General features: G+C 38.4%; 1 protein-coding gene across 2 annotated transcripts in view; it reads right to left on the bottom strand.

Moving 5' to 3' along the window:
• The window catches only part of RELN (reelin), a 439,320-nt gene that overhangs the window by 224,498 nt on the left and 193,101 nt on the right, over positions 1 to 21,721 (bottom strand). For both annotated transcript variants that reach the window (XM_036327598.1, XM_036327599.1), the window contains exons 5-7: positions 21,041 to 21,073; positions 18,330 to 18,408; positions 1,928 to 2,024 (exon numbers count right to left, since the gene is read on the bottom strand). In XM_036327598.1, coding sequence (XP_036183491.1) covers positions 1,928 to 2,024; positions 18,330 to 18,408; positions 21,041 to 21,073 — 209 coding nt within the window. The remainder of the gene's footprint in view (positions 1 to 1,927; positions 2,025 to 18,329; positions 18,409 to 21,040; positions 21,074 to 21,721) is intronic.

Below are 21,721 nucleotides of genomic sequence, written 5' to 3'. Positions count from 1 at the left end.
TACTTATAATGGGAATACAGATCTGCAAATGCTTTTTTTGCTTTCTCGGATGAGGAACATTATTTTGAATATTTTCCTTTTCAGCCCTGACTGGTTTGGCTCAGTGGATGGGGCGTCGACCTGCGGACTCAAGGGTCCTGGGTTTGATTCTGGTCAAGGGCATGTGCCTTGGTTGCGGGCACATCCCCGGTGGGGAGTGTGCAGGAGGCAGCTGATCGATGTTTCTCTCTCATCGATGTTTCTAACTCTCTGTCCCTCTCCCTTCCTCTCTGTAAAAAATCAATAAAATATATTTAAAAAAATATTTTCCTTTTCAGTTGAAAGGCTTAGCTCACATTAATTATATAACACAACTCAAGACGAGCCTATTGGATGTATAAACTCTAATGTTAAATAAATGAGGATATAGTGAAAAATCAGGATCAAATATACATGGGATCAAAGTAGATACTTTAGTTTTATGCTATAGAAATAGAAATTCTTCATTATATTCTTAGATATGTTTATTTCCTACTAATCAATAGAAACAAAAAAAGAATTTGCCAAGCATTTCCATAAATATTACTGAATGGGAGAACATTCTAAAATAGGCATTTATTTTAAGCTCAATTAACTACGATAAAATTTTAATTTTGTTTTAAGGTTTAGAGAAATTTAATTTAGTCATGGTACATTATTTTAAATGTACTAGCACATCTATTTCTTTCAAGAAGTGCTGCGGTACCAGTCACATTTGTCTGCAGGAATACTGTACCACCGTGTGAGCCTTGAATTATGAGCATCTATTATTTTAATTTACATCCAATTAATTCTGTTTGTGTTCTAATTTCAACTAAAAACTCTTCAATTTATCAATGTTCTGAGACTCGTATCTTTAATAAATTAAATGTATCCATTGCCATAAAAGGGGTACTCAAGCAGCATAAAAAAAGAACCACGTTATAAAAATTAATTGACTTTCACATTTTTATAACTAAATCTTCTCTTAATTGCCTAGCTGGGTTCCTCACAACACCCCCCCTTTGCAGTATGGAAGCCAGTCATTTGACCACTTTTAAAGTTAATGAACTTGAAATACAATGTATGACATAGGGGTGAAAAGTATAAACTGTTATGAAAACCCCATGATAAGGAAGATGGGGAGAGAAAAGGAGAAGCACTGAAGTTCAAGTCAAACACAGAAAAGCAAAGCGGAAGAAATGTTGTGAGACGAGTAGGAGGTGCAAAGGAATTGGGCCAGAATAATAGAACGTTTGCCCTATAGCCACTTTCAAGAATGTGAAATGAACTGCTCTTCAGGCCAAAAAGGAGTATCAAGGAACAACAGGCTCATCAGCCACGTGCTGCTGGCTCCTGGTTTCATTGTTTTCAACTAAGAATGCTCAAGTGTCATTTCACATATAATCTAAGAGATGACCTTTGGCAAGCTAAGTCTCATCACTATTAATTAAAGGAAAGTAACATGCTCTTGAACAATTTTGCATAAACCACACATTTTAAGAACTGGTTTATTCACTGTACTCTTTCACTTAAAAAAATCATCAAACGTTCTTCTGATTAGGGAACACAGTTTAAAAATCATGTGACCCAACTGCTCATCTAACACTCCTGGCTTGCGAGGAGAACATAAATTTAGAAGTAAAACTTTATACAAGAACTTGTGAAGTCATAAATTATTTAAATATATATAGATAGATGTGTAATATATGTCATATGTCACTCATATTATGCCCATATTTTCCCTCTTTTTAGTGTGGAAGCCAGTCATTTGACCACTTTTAAGGTTAATGAATTTGAAACATAATGTGTGACATAGGGGTGAAAAATATAACCTGTTGCTAAACGCCCCATGATAAGGAAGATGTTGGCAAAAAGCTTAGTAAAGACGATGTATTTGGAATAATGTACATAGATAACATGTACTTACCAATTCTCTTGGACCATATGGCTCACAGAAGGTGACAGCATTGCCGTGCATAATGGCGCCGCACTGTTCTCCAATCTCACAGTTGCGACATTCAACCCTGTGGGAACACAGAATGCATCCCTGGTCTGAGAACTAAGTAGCACAAAGTGGTTTATTGCTCAGGTAAGGAAAGATGTAATAGTTATTGCTATTTAGTTCATATCAACACTTTGAGGAAAGCAAATGTATAGTGACATGTTAAAGGAACCATGAAACCAGAAAGACTTAAATTTAAATCCCAATTCTTTAATTACTTGCAGTGGTGGGTAAGTTACTTAACCTCCCAAAGTTTCAGTTTTCTCACCTGCAAAATGAGGATAATAATACCTATGTAAACTAACATAGTTATTGTGCAGATTAAATGAGAGAATGTATAAAAAATACAGAGTACAGAACCAATCTCTTAGTTCTTAATAATGGCAGATGGCATTATCAATAATTATATATAATATATATGTCCAATACAAGGATGTCTGTAAATATTAAAAATAAGCTAAGTAATATATACTTATATAATGACCTGAAAACTGTTATCTCTGAAATCAAAAGATGTTTTACAAATTATAAATCTTTTGAGATATAATTAGTATAAATGTTTAAAATTATTGTTCGCATAGTTCTTAAATAAATTTGCACGTCTAGAAAATATACCATGCTAAAAATAATGGAATAAGACTATATTTAATTCACTTATTAATATGAAATATACACAAATTCTAATTCAAGCCCAGTTTGGATACTGAGTTACTACATTTACTTTGCAAATGATTTAATTGTCTGCTTTATTACTGTAAAATGAAGTGCTTAATAAATCCTTAGGATTTATTATGATTATGATTTCAAAAATAAATGTACCCATATTTTTAGTAGAAAATGGATTTATGAATATTCTAGAGTTGACTTTGCATATTTACAGGAACAGTCACAATGCTCTGCATTGCAACATTTCGACCTACCATCACTACATACCTAAGATGGAGAAAGATAGATCTGTTTCCTCTGTCTGAACCTCAAACCACATGAGAGCTGTATTTCATGCAGAAAGAACATTTTCAAAGACTTTCACATTCCAGGTGCCAAACATTGTGGAAAGAGCACTGTGCCCTTTGTTTGGGAGATCACTGCATTATGCTCGTTCAGCATTTTGCTAATTTTAGAGAAAGAGAGTAGGAACGCCCATCAAAGTAGGAAGACAAAAGTGTGAAGAGGTGTCAGTTACCCCATAAATCCTAGAGGCAGAAGCAGAGTGAGTCAGAAATTGGCAAATAATGGTATTTCCTATATGTATATTGCATGAAATAAATGATTGTTCTCATTCCAATCTTTTGAGCTGTGTTCCTACACCAGGAGATGATAATGCCAAGAACCTTTGATTTTTATTTTTATTTTTTGTAGAATAAGCAGGGAACTATTTCTGGTAGGGAATTTACAATGCTAGCATTACAAATATCAGTAGGATTTTTAAATCTTCTCTTTTGATTACTGTGAAGCAAGATTCTAATAAATGTCCTTGACATTAGAAGAGAAATTGTAGTAACTTCATAAGGGCAACAAACATGTCTCTTGTTCACCATTTTATGCCTTGCATATTGTATTCCATAAAAATCTGTTGAATGAATGAATGAATATAAGACAATTTCATGAACAGAACTATTATTAAGGCCTGAGGTCCAAAGCACTTAGAATAGTGCTTGGCACATAGCAAGAACAATGTAAGTGTTAGTGTCTGAGCTATTTTTATTATTACAGATTTCCACCATTTTCATCCAGAACTGGTATACTTGTTTTTTTTTCTCAGAGAGAACCTATTACATGAACTTTTTACTACTGTTTTTCTATTTTTAAACTATACATTATGTTTTCCCCAAGGACTGTAATGTGATAAAAGTACAGAGATGGAGCACAAATATTATAGTGGGATTCTCACTTAGTGATATATGAGGATTTTTTGGCTACAAGTCATTGTAAAATGGTTTGAAAGAAACATCAACTCTGACAGGAAAAAAATTGAAAGAATGTTCACCTCTCAAAATGGCTATCTGCCATTTCCCCCCAGTAACTCTAAATTAAAAACATCACTGCTGATGTGAAATCCAAGGTCTAATGTTGAAATTCCCATAGCAATAATCCTACCTATAAGTATTGATTAGCAGTCCCCAAATCAACTCTATATCAGAAAAATAATATCTGTATAAAACATATGTATTACATCTCCCTTCCCCCATAGTTTGGATTAAACAGGGTTCAGGTACAGCCTAGACACCTGTATATTGTTTAAAAGTGATTCTAGCCCTGGCTGGTTTGGCTCAGTGGATAGAGAATCAGCCTGCAGACTGAAGGGTCCCAGGTTCTATTCTGGCCAAGGGCACATGCCCAGGTTGCAGGTTCGATCCCCAGTAGGGGGCATGCAGGAGGGAGCCGATCAATGATTCTCTCTCATCATTGATGTTTCTATCTCTCTATCCCTCTCCCTTCTTCTCTGAAATCAATAACAATATATTTTTTTAAAAAGATGATTCTAACATAGATGGCCTATAGCCTGGCATCAGGGAAACAGTGAATAGACAACAGATGTTTGATATGTTTGGAGAATAACTTCTATGTTGTGGAATAACAGAAATTAAAATACTAGTAAAAAAAAAAAAAGCAAAAAAGCAAACAGATACAGCCTTTCTCTGCATTTGGTTTAACAATCCCTCTAGACCAGTGGTCGGCAAACTGCGGCCTCTTGAGTGTGGCTCTTCCACAAAATACACAAAATACCACGTGCGGGCGCGCACGTACAGTGTGATTGAAACTTCGTGGCCACACTCAAGGGGCCAAAGAGCCGCATGTGGCTCCTGAGCCACAGTTTGCTGACCACTGCTCTAGACCTTTCTCTTCTTCACTGTGCTTTATAGCTCCAGAAACTTAAAATAAAACTTCTAAAGGCATTGGTGCCCTGTTGAAACTTAAAGATTTAGAATTATCAATATTTAGAATTACTCACTGTGTTGCTGCTTTTTGGAGGCACAATGGCTTCAACAAGGATTGATGGAACAAATCTGTCAGCTTCCTGCCAAAGTCTTTTATGTCCTTTCCTAGAATTTCTCACAGTCTGACTGCGATTGTCAACAAAATTTATTGTAATTTAAACCTGAATGCCCATCCCACTCTTAGCTGCCAATGGCGTTATTTATTCATTCCTCATTAATTCATTCTTGAAATTAACAAACTTATACTGAGGGCCCACAGGCACTGTGGTGAGCTTTAGTGGGACAAAAACAAATAAAACAGTGTGATTTCCTTCCAGGAGGAAAGGCAGAGAAACAAGCACACAATTGCAATACAGGGTGCCAATGCAATGACAGCTATTTATTTCATTCAATTATGTACCAGATACTCCAAAGCCCATTAAAATCTCTCAACCACTCGATAAGATAGCTGTCTGTGTCATTTTACTAATAATTGAGTTTCAGAGAAGTTAAGCATTTGCTCAAGTCACACAGTTGTGATTTGGACCAAGTGCTTGCTAATTCTGACAACTCTCACATTTTCCATAGCTCCTCATTCCTCATAACAGGAGTACACTGGCTGTGATGGTACCTAACTCAGACTGAGGAAGAAAGGGAAGGCTCCTAAAGGAGGTGGTCCCAGAACTGGTCCTAAATGAGAACTAGTTACCCAAGCAAAGAAGAAAGGTGAGTTGTGATTGGGCACAAAGAATGCAGAGATTATGACACACAAGAACTGCTACTTCAGTGCATTAGTATGGTTGGAATTATACTGGTTCATAAAGAAGGTGGGATGGGGCTGGAAAGTGGGAAACAGTACATGAAAGGCTTCATGGACCAATTGCCAAGTAATAAGTACTGTACTAAAAACTCTACAAATAATGCCTCATTTAATTTACGTAAAACCACTCCATTTTTTATCCTCATTAACTGAGACTTAGAGATATTAAATGATCATCCAAGGTTGCACTGCTTGAAGTTACAGAACTGGAATTCAAACTCCCAATATCCAACTCCCGTTGTCATGATACAACCACAACTTTTAGGAAAATTTCTTCAGCTAATGATGGATTGGAGGTAGACAAGACAGGACTATTGATGTAACACAAGCAAGACATAATAGTGCTTGAGATAAGGTGGAAGTGGAGAAAAGTGGGCACACTCTAAAATATTGCTATTCAATAGAAATATTAATGTGAGCAACATGTAATTTTCAACTTGCTAATGGCTACACTAAGAAATATAAAGGAACAGGTGAAATTAATTGTAATAATATTTTATTTAACTCAATATATTTAAATTACATGTTAACATTTAATTAATGTAAAATTATTAATGACATAGTTTATATTCTCTGTTCATAATAGGTTTTCAAATTGTGAGGTGTATTTTACACTTACAGCACACCTCTGTTCTGACTAGTCACATTTCAAGTGCTCAACAGCCATGTGACTAGTGGCTACCATATTGGACAGTGTGACTCTAGAGAATTACAGAGCTTGGAGACTGCTCTCTGGTTATGCTGACAACTGGAGATGCCCAGCTAACAATGATTATTATATAGTACTAGAGGCCCGGTGCACAAAAATTTGTGCTCTCGGGGGGGCGGGGGGGGGAGGTCCCTCAGCCCGGCCTGTGCCCTCTCACAGTCTGGGACCCCTCAGGGGATGACCACCTGCTAGCTTAGGCCCGCTCCCTGGAGGATTGGGCCTAAGATGGCAATCAGATATCCCTCTGGCAGCCTGGCAGATGTCCACTTGCCAGCGGGGAGCAGGCCTAAACTGCAGTTGGACATCCTTAGTGCTGCTGAGGAGGCAGGAGAGGCTCCCACCACCACCGCTGTACTGGCAGCCATCAGCCTGGCTTGTGGCTGAGCAGAGCTCCTCCCATGTGAGGGCGCCCTGACCACCAGAAGGCAGCTCCTGCATTGAGCGTCTGCCCCCTGGTGGTCAGTGTGTGTCATAGTGACCAGTCATTCCCAGTCTTTCTGCTGTTAGGGTCAGTTTGCATATTACCCTGTTACTATATAGGATAGAGGCCTGGTGCACGGGTGGGGGCCGGCTGGTTTGCCCTGAAGGGTGTCCCGTATCAGGGTGGGGGTCCCGCTTGGGTGCCTGGCCAGCCTGGATGAGGGGATGATGGCTGTTTGCAGCTGGTCACACGCCCTTCAGGGTGGGGGTCCCCACTGGGGTGCCTGGCCAGTCTGGGTGAGGGGCTGAGGGCCGTTTTCAGGCTGGCAGGTGACTGAAGCTCCCAACCTCTCCTTTTTTTCTTTTTGTTTTTTATTCTGGGATTTATTTACCTTCTATGGCTGTCACTGGAGCTGAGAGCCAGCTTTAGTTCTGAGGCTCAGCTCCAGCTCTGAGACCTCGGCTGCTGAAAGCAGGTATCTGGGTTTGTTTGGCTTCTATAATTGAACCACTGTTGCAACTCCAGCTCTGAGGCCCGGCTGGCTGAAAGCAGGTTTCTGGGGTTTGTTTAGGTTCTATAATTGCAACATTGTTTCTTAGAGTGCAAGCTCAGAGCCCAGCAGCGGCAGGCGGGGAACCCTGGCTTCCTCCTTCACTGGAGCAAGCAAGCCTCCTGTTCGCTTCTGCTGCCTGGCTGCCAGCCGCCATCTTGGTTGGCAGTTAACTTGCATATCGCCCTGATTAGCCAATGGGAAGCGTGTCAGAGGTACGGTTAATTACCATTTTTGTCTATTATTAGATAGGATGTATCTGAACTTCAGAGAAAGATTAGCACTGACATGATAGCTTAGGATATGGTTGAAATCATAGACATGCATATTATTAGGGGTCAGGGGAAAGAGGGAGACACACAAAGTGAGAAAGGAAGCAGTTCAAAATGGATTTCTGGGAAAGAAATCATATTGTCCATAGTCTGGTTTCTGGAAAGCTCTAACCATCATCATGACCCTTCAATGTGTATCAATCTGAGCCTATCTCCTCTTACTTTCCCATGACTATTGGCCATGGATTAATTTATACTCATGTTCCTAACCATCTGTGCTGCCCATCAAGGTGACTTTCCTAATACTGACTCTATAACATGAACTTCTAAATATTTTTCTATCATTAATGTCAGTATTGTATAACCATACACATGAATGCCATTATCATAAAGGAAAAGTTAAATCATAATTTCATGATGAACACAAAGATCTTGATGGAGGTCAGATGGTACAAAGGGCAACTAGTAGCCATGGTTTCACAGAAGAAACTAGTGATCCATGTCAGAAAGACAAGGTAGGTCTAAAAAACCTACAGGTAGAAATAAACATCCATACTCCAAGAAAAATAATTCCCCAGAATTTAAAACAATATCTAAGTGCTCTTAAAGTCTTATGCTCCTCTCTTTCTCAAATTGCCTCTGTGTCTAACAATTTAACTTGTTGAGTAGAGTTAGGTACTAACCCAATGGGTGTTCTTTATGAAGAATACTAGTGGTCTGAAGTCCTACTCTCCCCTATAGAAAAGTTACAGGAGTTCTTAAGAACTGGGGTTCAATTTGCTGAATGATGACAGGTCCAGCATTTTCAGGCTCAGAGGGGGAAAAATGCTGATTGTTCCTAACATTTAAACTGTGGCCTCACAATTTAATTTTCTCAGGAAAATAATGGGCTTTGTAAAGCTAGATAACATATTCTTCAGAGATTGGTGGAAAGAAGGGAGTTTTAAATAATCCCAGTTACAAACTTTTGTTTTTCAATTCAAAAAGGAATGTGACCCCCTAGGCTAAGAATTAGAAAGGAATTGCTTCTCTGCCTAATAAGAAAAGTAATACTGAATATCATTCTAACCTAAAACAAAACAAAAAAACCTTCCACTCCTTTTCTTCTCCCCCGCCCCCAATATGAAAAACAGAGCATAAGAATCTGATAAATACCATGGCACATCCTACAAATCACCTCTCTGCCATGAATGGTATGATTAAAAGACATTTTAATGGAAATGCTTGCTATCCCCAAAGACTATGCAAAGCCTGAATTTGTTAAACCCTTGTTGAACCTATATATATCACACACTTAGGTTCCACATGAAGCTAATCTATTACTAGAGTTCACAGATCATTGCACGTTCGAGTCAGAGGGCACCTAAAATATCACCGAGTCTCATCGCCCCTTCATTTTACAAATGATGGAACAGAAACAGAATTCAGGTTTCTTGGCTCCCTGTACAATATTCTTGCCATTGCACTGTAATGCAGCCAGAACAGAGCTCTGATTTCATAAAAACAGTGTGCAATTAAAGAGTTTGTCACCATTTTTACCGTCGGCGTTTATTCTGAAAAGCTACAATGACTTTTCTTAATGTTTTTCTTTTATAAAAGGATTTCATTTTGCTAGTGAAAATGTACAAAAATAAAATAAAAACATTATGGACTTCATAGAAAATGTTAAGAATGAATTTGCTGGACTGGAATACATAATCAAGTTCAGTATTTCCAAATATTTCTAAATAGTTTTTATATATACACTTTAACACCATCATTTTTTCACCAGCAAAAATATAAAAGAATCAGTCAATATAAAGGCAGGCACTTGCTGACCAACACAACTAGGGTCAAGCCATAAACAAAAGAAAAAGAAATGCTTTGAACCAAAGTCTTGTTTTTCACTATTACAAGCTCCTTGGCAGTTTAGAAATTGTTATTTTGGTGTTAATTCTCTATCTTTGTTTTTATTATTTAGGTGACTGGGGCTTTTACTAGTATTTGTCTGGGATAAAGTGATATGCATTTGTGCTATAGAGAGCACACTTGTAAAGGTATAATTATGTTTTCAGTCCTGATTTTGAAATTATTAAGCTGGGAAACAAGCCAAGGCACCCTTTCAGGACACACAGAGGAAGATAAAGTGAAATGTCTCTGGAGTCCAGGGGCCCCACCTACTGTGGTGACTTACAAGGGACTTTCAGGATACAGGGCAGAGCAGGTGGATTAATGAGAAAATTGGGCTCCTTCTCACAACTGGAGATTTATGAATGGATGGTGGTGACATCATCCTGATAACAATAAATAAATAACTGAAATATCATTTCCTCAAGAGCAGTCTAATTACATGGCTCATTCTTCTGATCAGATCAGAGGGAAATCACTCAGCCTTTAGTCAGGCACGCTGCTGAAACAAGTTAATCACCTGGAAACTCACTGACAATCAGTTACCATCAAATTCTCATTTGAGATGCATGCTGTTTGCCCCAAGACGGAGGACACTGTATTATCTGTTCATAATTTATTGCCTCTGAAGGAGGAGTCAGGGTCTGGGACTCAGCCTCAGAAGAAGCAATCTGGCATTCAACAAGCCAGAATTGTCTATTCACCAGCATTTCTGAATGGAGATCTTAAAATAATTTCCATATTGTTTCTGACTATAAAAAGTACTTGTAATTTTCCTGACCCAAAGATAACACGTCTCTTCCCCCAAGTATAGCCAACACTGATACTGACAAAATCTGATGTGTGAGCTTGCAAGGCCAGGACAGATGAGGGACAGTGAATCCACCAAAGTAAAGAGGACCCAGTGGGCCATTTGGTAGCGGGGCACTCAGCTGACTTCTTCTGGAGACACTGGAGCTCCTTGTACTTTCCATTCAAACCTCAACAACCAGAACACTCAACTTTTGCCCATAGACAGTTTTATGATAAAGAGGGCATGACTACTTGTAAAAGATCAAGCTCTTTAAAAAAATCTATGCTCTTTGTAAATGTGGAATATTTTTAGAAAAAACAGCAAGGAAAATTCACTCTATAAGACTGAGAATAATATCACCTTCAATGATGTCATGACTTATTTCTAAGGAGCTAAAACATGCTCCAAAGGTGAAAATTACAAACTCTGTTTATAGCTCACTCTTTCTTCTTACTTCTCACTGAGGAAGGTAAGAAAAATCTTCTTATTTCACTAAGGAGTTTTAAATTTGATCTTTCTTTTGTTAACACGTACAATGACAAATAGTATTCGAGCTAAAATAACCCTCTAATATGCTACTACTACATACAATATTCTGACCTCCTACTATGGTGAATTCCACCACATGCTGCTTAAAGAAATATTTTCTCACTCTTTCAAATGTACTTGACATTTAATTCCACCAAGCGAGCTCTTGTTTCTGTCATCTAAAACAGAGATTAAAGAAGGAAATAATACGCCTCCAGATTCATACCTTATTTTATTAGTGGGCCACCTTCTGGATAACCCCTCTATTGCATGTAAAGCTTTATCCCACAGCAATTACATCATATAAGAAAAGTGAGGGAAGCACGCAGGAGAGGAAGGTTAGAGAAGAATTTTGTAATAAGAGAATAAACTTATTAACAAAAGAGAAGAGAGAATGAGAGGTGGTGGAAGAAGAGGGAGGGAGGGAGAGAAAAAGCAGAAAAGATGCGCATAACATCAGAATATCGGACCATCAAACCCTGTAGACCAAATTCTAATTCTGCATCCTCAAAATACACTGATATATAATTGGTTCTAGCAAAGATATGTCACCGGAGAAAATATTTTGCCCAATTGTTCTCATTATTCACAATCTCCCTTAGTAACTTGCTCTTGAAAAAATGTAAGGTTTATGCTCCATGTTCCATCAGTTAACCCTATTAGATCATAGTTTTCTAAATGATTATCATTACAAAAACTATCTCTTGAGAATCCCTCAGCAGTGGTACGGCAACTTCAGTGTCCATGGCTAGGTGCTCCCCTTCAACCAGCGCTATCTCCCACTCTTACTGCCCACAGGCCTGGTGGACAACGAGCCACGTTTATGTACTTTTACCCAGTTTCCTTCTCAGGGACAATGTTCATCAATCTTACTTTTTTCTGATTACCTTGCAACTGCACTTAATTGTGATTCTCATACTTGGCTAATAAATTGAGTCCCGTTTTTATTATTTATGGGGAATCCAAGGCACTAAAGAACTATGAAGTCGTTTTACTGTTGGCTTGACTTCTTTTCTCTTTTGGGCTAGGCTATTATCACGGACTAAAACTCCAGCTAGCATAACTCAACCCCCATCCTAAAATCTGTCTTTTCATATTCTCTGTTGAGTCAATTATATTTGTCAAAGAAAATTACCTTTAATGAGCCAAATTACCAATCTTTTTGCTCCATTTCAGGATAACCGCTCCAATAAATTAGCATTTTCAAGAAAATACCAAATGAAGCAGTAATTTGAGATCTCTATTTCTCTGACCTTGTAGTCTTTTTTTGTTTGTTTTTATTTTTTATTGATTTCAGAGAGGAAGGGAGAGGGAGAGAGAGATAGAAACATTAATGATGAGAGAATCACTGATTGGCTGCCTCTTGCACACCTCACACTGGTGATCGAGTCCACAACCTGGGCATGTGCCCTGACTGGGAATCGAACCGTGACCTCCAGGTTCACAGGTCGACGCTCAACCACTGAGCCATGCTGGCCAGGCTGACCTTGTAGTCTTATCTCTTACCTGTAAAAGTGGAAATGTTCTAGTCTTTTCTTGATTCAAGCAATACTATGCAATGCCAGCCATGGCTTTAGCTTCCTTAGCTGTAAATTGTGGGCTTTCTGTATGATAAAGCGACAAACAACTGACAGAGGTCTTCACGTACCAAAGGACCTGAAACAGCTTCATTTGCGTCTTTCTTCTTGATGTCTCATCTCCCTGTTGGCATCACAACTTACTCCTCTCAGGTGCTCCTTCTGCGGGGTGACTCCTGTTCTTCCCTGATCTCTGCTAACAAGGACACCTCTGCTATCATGATTGTGCTGGATGGGGAACATCTGTTGTCCTCTAATTGCCATTTATCATCATGTTTTGTAACAGTCCCAAGTTTCCCACTAGAACATCAGAGCCCAGTGATGTTATAACTGTGTATGTCTTCTGTGATCATCAGAAAACAAGCATTAAAGAACTAATCTGCTAAGCCACACAAAGAGTCCTCCTTGATTTTATAATTGCTAGGAATATAAATATACTTCTTAAGAAAACTTAGTTTTTAAGAATTCATTCACGTTTTAGTTCCTTTAACGCTCTCTCTTTAAACTCCAAGTTATGAAACAGAAATGTCTATTTCATATTTTTTCTCATTGTTATTCTTATTATTGAAAAATCTTATTGAGTAAATTTGTACACAGTGAAACACATAGATCTTAAGTTTTGACAAATGCACACATCTATGTAACCCATGCTCTCTCAAGATATATATGTTTATTACCACAGAAAGCTCCCCATGGCCCTTTCCAGTAAATCCCTCATCCCTGAAATAACCACTGATTTAATTTCTATCACTTTAAGTAAGTTTGCCTAATCTATAAATGAAACCACACAGTAAAAACTAGTTTGGGCCTGGCTTCTTGCATTTAACATAATTTTTTAGAGTTTCAGCCTTGTTGTTTCAATTATCAATAATTCATTCCTTTTTATTGCTCAGTAGTATTCTATTGTATGAGTTTATTACTGTTTATTCATTCTGTCATTGATGGATGCCTGAGATTTTCCCAGTTTTTGCTACCAGGTACATTTCCTTTTAATAAAAAAAATTAGTTCTCTCCATTCATATGCAATACTGGCAGTGTTAATATCATATTAAAATAATTTAATTCATCCTAGCTGGTTTGGCTCAGTGGATAGAGTGTCGACCTGCAGACTGAAAGGTCCCAGGTTCGATTCCAGTCGGGGCACATGCCCGGATTGCGGGCTCAATCTCCAGCAGGGTGCATGCAGGAGGCAGCCGATCAATGATTCTCTCTCATTGATGTTTCTCTCTCTCTCTCCCCCCCTCTCCCTTATTCTCTGAAATCAATAAAAATATATTTAAAAAAAGCACACACACACAAGCCAGAGGCCCCTGGCTGTGCCTATTATTTAAAAAACAATTAATTAATTGATTGATTAAATAATTTAATTCATAAAAAAGAACTACGAAAGTGTGGTTGGTGAAAGTAGCAGATGCTTAAGTGAAATGTTAATGAGATAAAGCGTATTTGCAAGTCTTTACATAGCTTCTAACGTTGGGTTACATGAGGTTTTTCTTCCCACTTTTTTTGGGGGGGGGTGTTGGAGGGTTGTCTCTCTATATATGAATAAATACTGATCCTCTCCATCATCAGTAGTGCAATTGTACTGAACATACTTGATAATGGGGCGCTGTCAGTAGTGCTTGATAAACTGGTGTGGCTCCATCCATACTCTCTCTCACGCCCTTGGGTTCAGTGACACATTTGAAATGATGAAGTTACTGTTGTAACTTCAGAGGTACTAGTATACCTGTGTGTGGACCAGCATCTGGGCAAAGTTAAGGTGAAAAAGCTTCACTCTCATCAAATCTGACCCACTGCTATATTCCCATGAAAGGCTTTTGTTGTTCTGTTTACTTGTAAGTTTACTTCTCAGCTCTTATTTCAACAAAGCAATCAGAACCCACTGGGAGAGTGGGAAGATAAAGGGCCACTTCCTTATCAGGGCCCAGAGAGACTTGGGGGCAAACAGCAGAAGCATTCTATGCTCTGCATTTCAGGGAGGCAGAAGGACCAAAGCTTCTTGATAGAACACCAGAGCATAGCATCACAAAGCGGCCCACAGTCCAGGTCCAGGAGCAGCAGAACAATTCCATGCCCTTAAACAGGGCTCAAAACAGAGCCCCTGGCCAGAAGGAGTGGACAGGAGAGAGATGAAGGCTATCTCCGTGGACCAGTCACCACAGACTAGGTGAGCTGGGGAGGAGGACTCTGTGAGTATCTGCAGGAACAGATGACTAGAGAACCTTTGGCTTTTGCACTAATAATTCATCTGAAACTTAGATACAACATCAGAAAAATGGGAGAGGGCAAGCCAAAGTTGACTGAAATTAAGTTTCCATCACTGGGGGACAATAAAAAGAAATTAAGTTGGGTTATGAAAGAAAAAAGAACATTTTATTTCTCTGATACCCAAATTTGTGATCAGAATTCGTAACTGCTATGCCTGTGTGAGCACAAACAACTTTGGGGGGACTGGCAGAAATTGTTAACGGTGTTGCCTTCGGGGGAAAGGGACGTAGGTCTAGTGTGGGAGCAAGACTTATTAGCATCATTTTCTTAATATTCTTGAACTTTTCACTAAGTACACATATTACTTTTTAGATCAAATCTAATATTTAAACTAAGGAGATAGACAGTACATTCAATATTGAGCTGGTATAACAAACTTTCTTGGTTCTATTCCAACTGCTGTCACACACTTGGAATAGTTACCTGGCTGTTCTGTTGATTCATACTAATAGTAGTATCATTTTGTGCTCCTTATTTTTATGTATAGTCATTTGTACATGAGATAAGAAACTTGGATGTCAAGAATTACATGAAATAGAAAGTTCTTTCATTAGATAACGTTGAGGGAAGCAAATACGTTATGTGTGATTAACTTTTAAACTGATCTACCTCTCCATCATCGTATAGACATGACTTAAGCTTCTTAATTTCTCTTTTTGATTGTCCTTAAAAGTTGCAAATTAAACAATGTGTAGGATGCTTTTTGAACCATATGGAAGAAACATGCTCATAAAAGTAGCACATGTTTCTCTTGCGGAAAATTGATTGGTGATGCATTTAGTCATGGGACTCTGGCCAAAGGCAGCACACCAGGCACTTCGCTTCTGCCTGTGTGGCAGGGGCACAGGGATGGTGCTGGCAGCAAGGACCCTCCTTCCACGCTGCCACACAGTTACCCAGTGGCTTCTAATTTCGCGGGCTGAAGAGAATCAAAGGCAATATCATAAGGAACAAAACTCACATGCCAATATGTGTACAAGAAAACAGAGATTTCAGGAGAGTGAACTTAGAAAACAAAGTTGGCTTTGTTCTTACTTTTTTGAAAATATTTCCTGAGATATCTGATTTTAGTGGGTTCTGGTTTCTGGCTTTAGGGAGTTTATGTCTATTTTTAAGGGGTTTAAGGCATCCAATACCTCTTTTTCCCTTCTCTATGATTCTACCATACTAAATTTTCATTATACTCCAAATACCATATAATACAGATATATTTAATTTGATGTCTATTTTTCATCCAAATGCAACAAGGGAAGACTTGGAGACTCATTTAAGTAATCTGGTTGAAGATAATGTTAATAATAATGATTTTTGTTGATACCTAGGCTTAAAGGAGATAAGGAGACCAATGTGCAAATACACCACAGGAGGAAGAAAGAAGGGAAGAGGGAGAGGAAGAGAAGGGAGGGGAAAGAGAAAGGGAAGGGGTGAAAGGGGAGGGAGGGAGGAGGGAAGGAGAGAGAGAATGAGGAAGGGAGCTAACTTGTATTGAGCGCCTATAGTGCACCAGGCATGGTGCCAGACCTCTTCAGACTTACCAGTCCTTAAAACAGCGCTCTAAGGACAGTATTAGTCTTACTTTTACTGACCAGACAATGGAGCTCAGGGAGGTGAAGCAAGGCTTTTGCTTTTCTCAAGGTACCCAGCTGGCAAGTGCCTAGTACAAGAGTCAAACCAGACTGGCCTGACCTCAGAAACCCTATACCTTTTGTTCAACAAAGTCATCTCTAAAATGATGAGAGATTCATAGTTTGGGCCCTTGCTTTGTTTTATAGTTTGTTTGTTTATCTGAAAGAGGCTAGATGAAAGAGCTGGTGGGCCAGAAGGGATAAAGTGAATTTATTCTGAAGCATATTTGATAGAAGACAGAAGTATGTGGCTTTTTAGAGTTAATAAAAGGGTTTTTTTTTAAAAAGCAGGGAAAAACCATACCTTAAATAAAAGGGACACAAAATCCATAACTCTGGTCAGGAAATCATAGATCAGTCATGAAAATGGGTGAAGCAAAATCAATCATGTTTCATTGATTTTAAAAACAACAGAATTTGAACTACATAAAAGTCACATTTTGTATTTGTCAGGAAAACTCACTGAAGAAAATGAATCAGCTTGACAGAAATGAACTTGCCTTGAAAGAAACAAATCATCCGATAACATCTACATTAATGGGATAGAAAAAGCCAAGTGTCAGGAGAAGTAGAGAATTCTTCCTGGGTAAAAGCTGTGCTTAGAAAGTTTTTGGTGTTCGGTGTTTTTGTTTTCTTTTGGGGTTTTTTTGCCTTTTATTAATAAAGAGTTTCAATTTATTTTAAGAAATTTATATTTAGGTTATGTTCATATGAAGGTGAAATTTTGTTGATAAATTATTTCTTTAAATTGCATATAAATTATGAGACTTTATGGCTGTCTAGTCTGATTCTGTTTATATATTTATACTATATAGATCTATACTTCCTTCTAGAAAAGACATAAAAAGTTCCTCTTTCCAGCGTTTAAGCAGCAACACTCTCTATATGTCATCTGCTACTCTCAGGTCAAGGGCCACTTCTTCCAAGAAATGTTTTTATTGTTTCCTTTACTAAACTATAAATCACCTGACAGAAAAAAACCATATCTGCCTTTAATTCACTGAATAAAGAAAATAATTATTGCTTAATATTTATTGAACAGAATCAGAAATGGATATCATATGGTAACATTTGAGGATAAAATGGTTATTCTCTTCCTAGTCTTGAGTATTGCTTGGATTTTGGTTGCAGCGTGAAAGTTTACATTAGATCTTCTACTTTATCTTGAACTTGTAATTGTGTATACAAAAACACTGAGTATCACAGAAAATCCACATTCAGATATTCTCTCAAATTGTGCAGACTGACTGTAGCTCTGGGTGGACAGGCCTGTTTATCCAAAGTCAGCAAAGATACAATTGCCAACAAATTCATGCATTCATGTATGTATTCAACAAGTTTCTATTTTAAAAATAAATTTAATGTTTTCCATCACCATTTATCTCCCCTATACCCTCTTCAACCTCCATTCCCATCTCCCCCGCCCCCGCCCTCACCCCCCGCTGGCCCGCAATCACCACATTGTTGTCTGTGCCCATGTCAACAAATTTTCAACAAATGAGTTTTGGTTCATTATATCGTTGCCCTCAAAATACTCATGAAATTGTACCTAAATAGCTTTTGAAGAAGTGATTGGAGTATAATAATGAGTTGACCCAATGGCTTAGAACTTATTTGGAAGTGTGATTCAGATCATCTGTCATTTCAGATAAACCATTTCCGTTCTTTTGCTTGGCACAAATGCAATCATTAGACACATTAAAACTTAATGTTTTCTATGTATACAACTGAAAAAAACCTCTAACTACACCCATGGCTTTGAGGGATACCTAGATTCAGTTCTTAAGTCAAGTAGAGACAAGTATGCAGTCTACATTAAGCCCAGGTCCTTAGTTAAATTCTTACCGATACCTTAGCACTAAAAATTTAATTTTATGAAACTGCTCCAAGGGAACATCAGCATTATTTCTTTTTTGCATTAAAAAAACCCAAGTGAGGCGTATTCCTTTGACTTACCATATATTTGGATTCAATTCCAGTTGGTGGTAGGAATCAAAGTCATCTCGTAGGATAATACTGTCGCTATGTATTTCAGCTAAAAGAAAAAAAAAAGTATTTAGAAAAAATTATACTAAACAATAGATTTGGCTACACAAAAGGCTCAATGTGCTGCATTTATGAGATATAATAGTTTGACCTTAAGACTGAATTTTAAATGAGCAGTTGATTATATTTGCTTTGCTAAGGACAAAGGGCAAAGGCTGTGCTGTTTAGACACCTAGGAATCTGGAAACTAGAGCCCCCAAAGAGAAACCCCACCGAAGTGTCACCAGGCAGGAAGAAAAGGTCAGCACCAACCAATAGGGAGAGGTCACACAAGACTTGCCTCTCGTAGCTCCACACGCCCAAAGAGATTTCCGTTTCCAACTCACTTTAAAGTGTAGAAAGAAACAGGACACTCTATTTGTTGTCAGCTAGCATTGCTGGTATTTACTAACCCATTTCCTCTTCTCTTTCTTATAACCCTCTTGCTTTCTCTCATTTCCTATATTCACTCACTTTTTATTTAATGTGTTTCGAGTTAACTTCTTTCCCCCTCAGAGCTGCATAGGAGAAATAATCTACACAAATAACTAAAAGTCCCTAATAAAGTCATGTTAGAAGTCAGAAGGAATGCCAGGGAACCATCCGTAGTTTTCAATATATTATCACTAGACTTGAGATTATATTAAACACCCATTTTTAATATAATCTAGAAGAACTCTGGGCATGCTAATAGCAAAGAATGTTTTCATAGCTATAGAGTATGTGATATTTGCACTGAATAGAGGGTAGGTGAGTAAAAACAATTTCATGGCCAGCTACAATGTCAGTCAGCACATTTTCAAGGCTGTATGAGAAATGACAATTATTTCTACTCAAGGTGAAAAAAAATGAATTTTGTGCTTAAAAACTCTCCCATTGATTTCCATGGTTTGCTTGGGAAGTTTGTTTCAACTAATATAAATTCCCTGAGCCTGTACAATTTTGTTTGAACTAGTTTACATATGCTTTTTGGAAAAAACTTAAAATCATATGATCTAATGAACAAAAAATAACCCTCCCAATTTTTCCCCCCCAAACATGACATTTATCTTTTTTATTTTGCTCACTGAGCTCACTGTGTAATTAAATTCAGCTCCAAATATAAGGAAGCATACTTCTAAATTCTCTTTGGTGATAGCACCACCTATAGCCATCCTCACCCTCTTTATAGCAGGTATGCCAGCAGGTAAGCACATAACAAAGGCTGGGAAACCAGTGAATCAGCATGGATTGTGAGGAATGCCTTTTTAGACTCAAAGCCTTGGGCACTATAACAGGGAGAATAGGGATTTACACTGGAGAGAACACTGTGATGTATTCTGTGCATGGGAGTGACTTAATGATTCCTCTGAACAATTAGACACAGTGCCTGAAGTGCCTATAGGATACAGCTCTCTCAAATACCCAGCGTGGGGGAGACAAGAGACTCAGCTGGGCCACTGTGAGTCACCAGCCTACCTCTGCGGCCAGAAGGCATGCTTCTAAGTGCTTATGTTTGTCTGCCAAAGAAGAGATGCCCCAAGCTGTAGCATCACATAAAAGTAGAGCTTCTCAAGGCAGATCTTCCAAAGAGAAAAATAAATTAATTGGGCTTACAGGTTGAAAGGAAAAGCCCAAGGGACAAATCACTGACTCATCTGCAAGTCCCACAGTGAGAGACACCTGAAAAGGCTGGGGCCAGCCAGGACGACTCTTTCCATTCTTATTAAATAGCGTAGTGTAGGACATTGCTTTCAAAACAGGTCTTCACTAAAAAAGAATGAGAAATTTAGCTCTTAAAGTTCTTTTGTTTCAAAGAGAACTTTTAAAAAGGCATGAGTAAGCCTCAATGGTTCTTTATGTAGTTATTGATTTCCAACACTGTTCTGTGGTTGACTAGATGCTTTACAAATACAAATTCAGTCCGTCCTCCTAACAACCTTAGGAGGTAGGTACTATTATTACTTCCATTTCACCAATGTGGAAACTGAGGCACAGGGAGGTTAAGTAACTTGCTTGATGTCACATGGATAGGAAGTGCTGAAGGAGAGACGAGGCAGCTTGGTTCCAACATCTGTACTCTTAATGACTACACAACCCTGCCTCGAGAACTGTGGCCCACTCAGTGCCTGGCACTGTGAAAAGATCATGGGAAAAATGAGGGGTGATAAACATAATAGGGTCCCATTAAACAAAGCACATAGTTATTGAAACAGTCTCATTTCAGTTTCTGAATAAATGACCAAATTAGTTCTCTTTTTTACAACGAAGTTCTAATTTGAGCAGGAATCTCAAATCTGAAGTGAGATGAATTCCTCCATATTCATAGCTCCTTATCCATCACTTCTACAGTCTGTTTATGGTGGGTGGGAGCACTAGGGAAATTGCAGCAGTAGAATGTTCTGTCGAATGGTCACACTCAACAGGATCCTAAGGATGAATGGACTAACGGGTTTGGACGTCCTTCCATTAGCCCTCAGCGGGATAGCATGATCATCCTAGGTGCGTTCCTGTGTTCAAGCATAATCTGGACCTGACTCTGATTTTAGTAAACGATCAGCAAACCAGAGAGTGCAGAGCATTTCATCTGCTCACAAGGCCAGAGGACCAGGGCAAGTAAATCTAGGACTAAGGTCAGTGACCCTGGGGCCTTAAACACTTACCTAGGTGTAGCTGCATTGTGGCCTCTGTTGGAGCTGAACCAAGAGAGAAAAGGGGAAAGATGATTGATTAGCAAAAGCCAAATCCAGTATTAAACAATCACAAATGCAATTACAAAACTTAGGTCATATAAAAATAAAATGGCTAGAAGCTTTTTAAAAAAGCTTTTTTAAATGCCAATAAATATCCTAAAATAAGACATCCAACTCACTATTTAGTTATATTTAAAAGTAATACATTAATATATTTAAAAGTAATACATTACTCTTAAAGCAAAGAATAGAACCCATTACGCACAGGGCACATTTATTATTCAAGTTTAGTCAGGTATCCTTTGAAACACTCAATAATATAAATGTGATGTGATAGTTCATGAACATGCCGAAAACCTTTTGAGCACGCATTATGTGCCAGGGGCTCTTCTGAGTGCTTCGGAAATAGAGGGGAAAGTAGCACCATCCTTGGCCTCTAATAATTGACCATCTGGTAGGCAGCTACAACACAGTGTAAGTGCTAGGGCAGAGCATTCACAGGGTGCGGGGGTGAGAGGGGGGACAGGGCAGAGATACTAATTCCAGGATGACAGGAGAAGAGGGCTGTTACAAGAGGTGTTCCAGAGAAGATGACTTCTGTGCTGACTTGAATGACTAGTAGGAGTAAGATGGGGATAGGGAGAGGAGGGG

Source organism: Myotis myotis, unplaced genomic scaffold, assembly GCF_014108235.1.
Source record: "Myotis myotis isolate mMyoMyo1 unplaced genomic scaffold, mMyoMyo1.p scaffold_m19_p_11, whole genome shotgun sequence".
NCBI classification, from domain to species: domain Eukaryota; kingdom Metazoa; phylum Chordata; class Mammalia; order Chiroptera; family Vespertilionidae; genus Myotis; species Myotis myotis.
The sequence above is the reverse complement of the archived record's forward strand: the minus strand, read 5'-3'. Positions and strand labels throughout refer to the sequence as shown.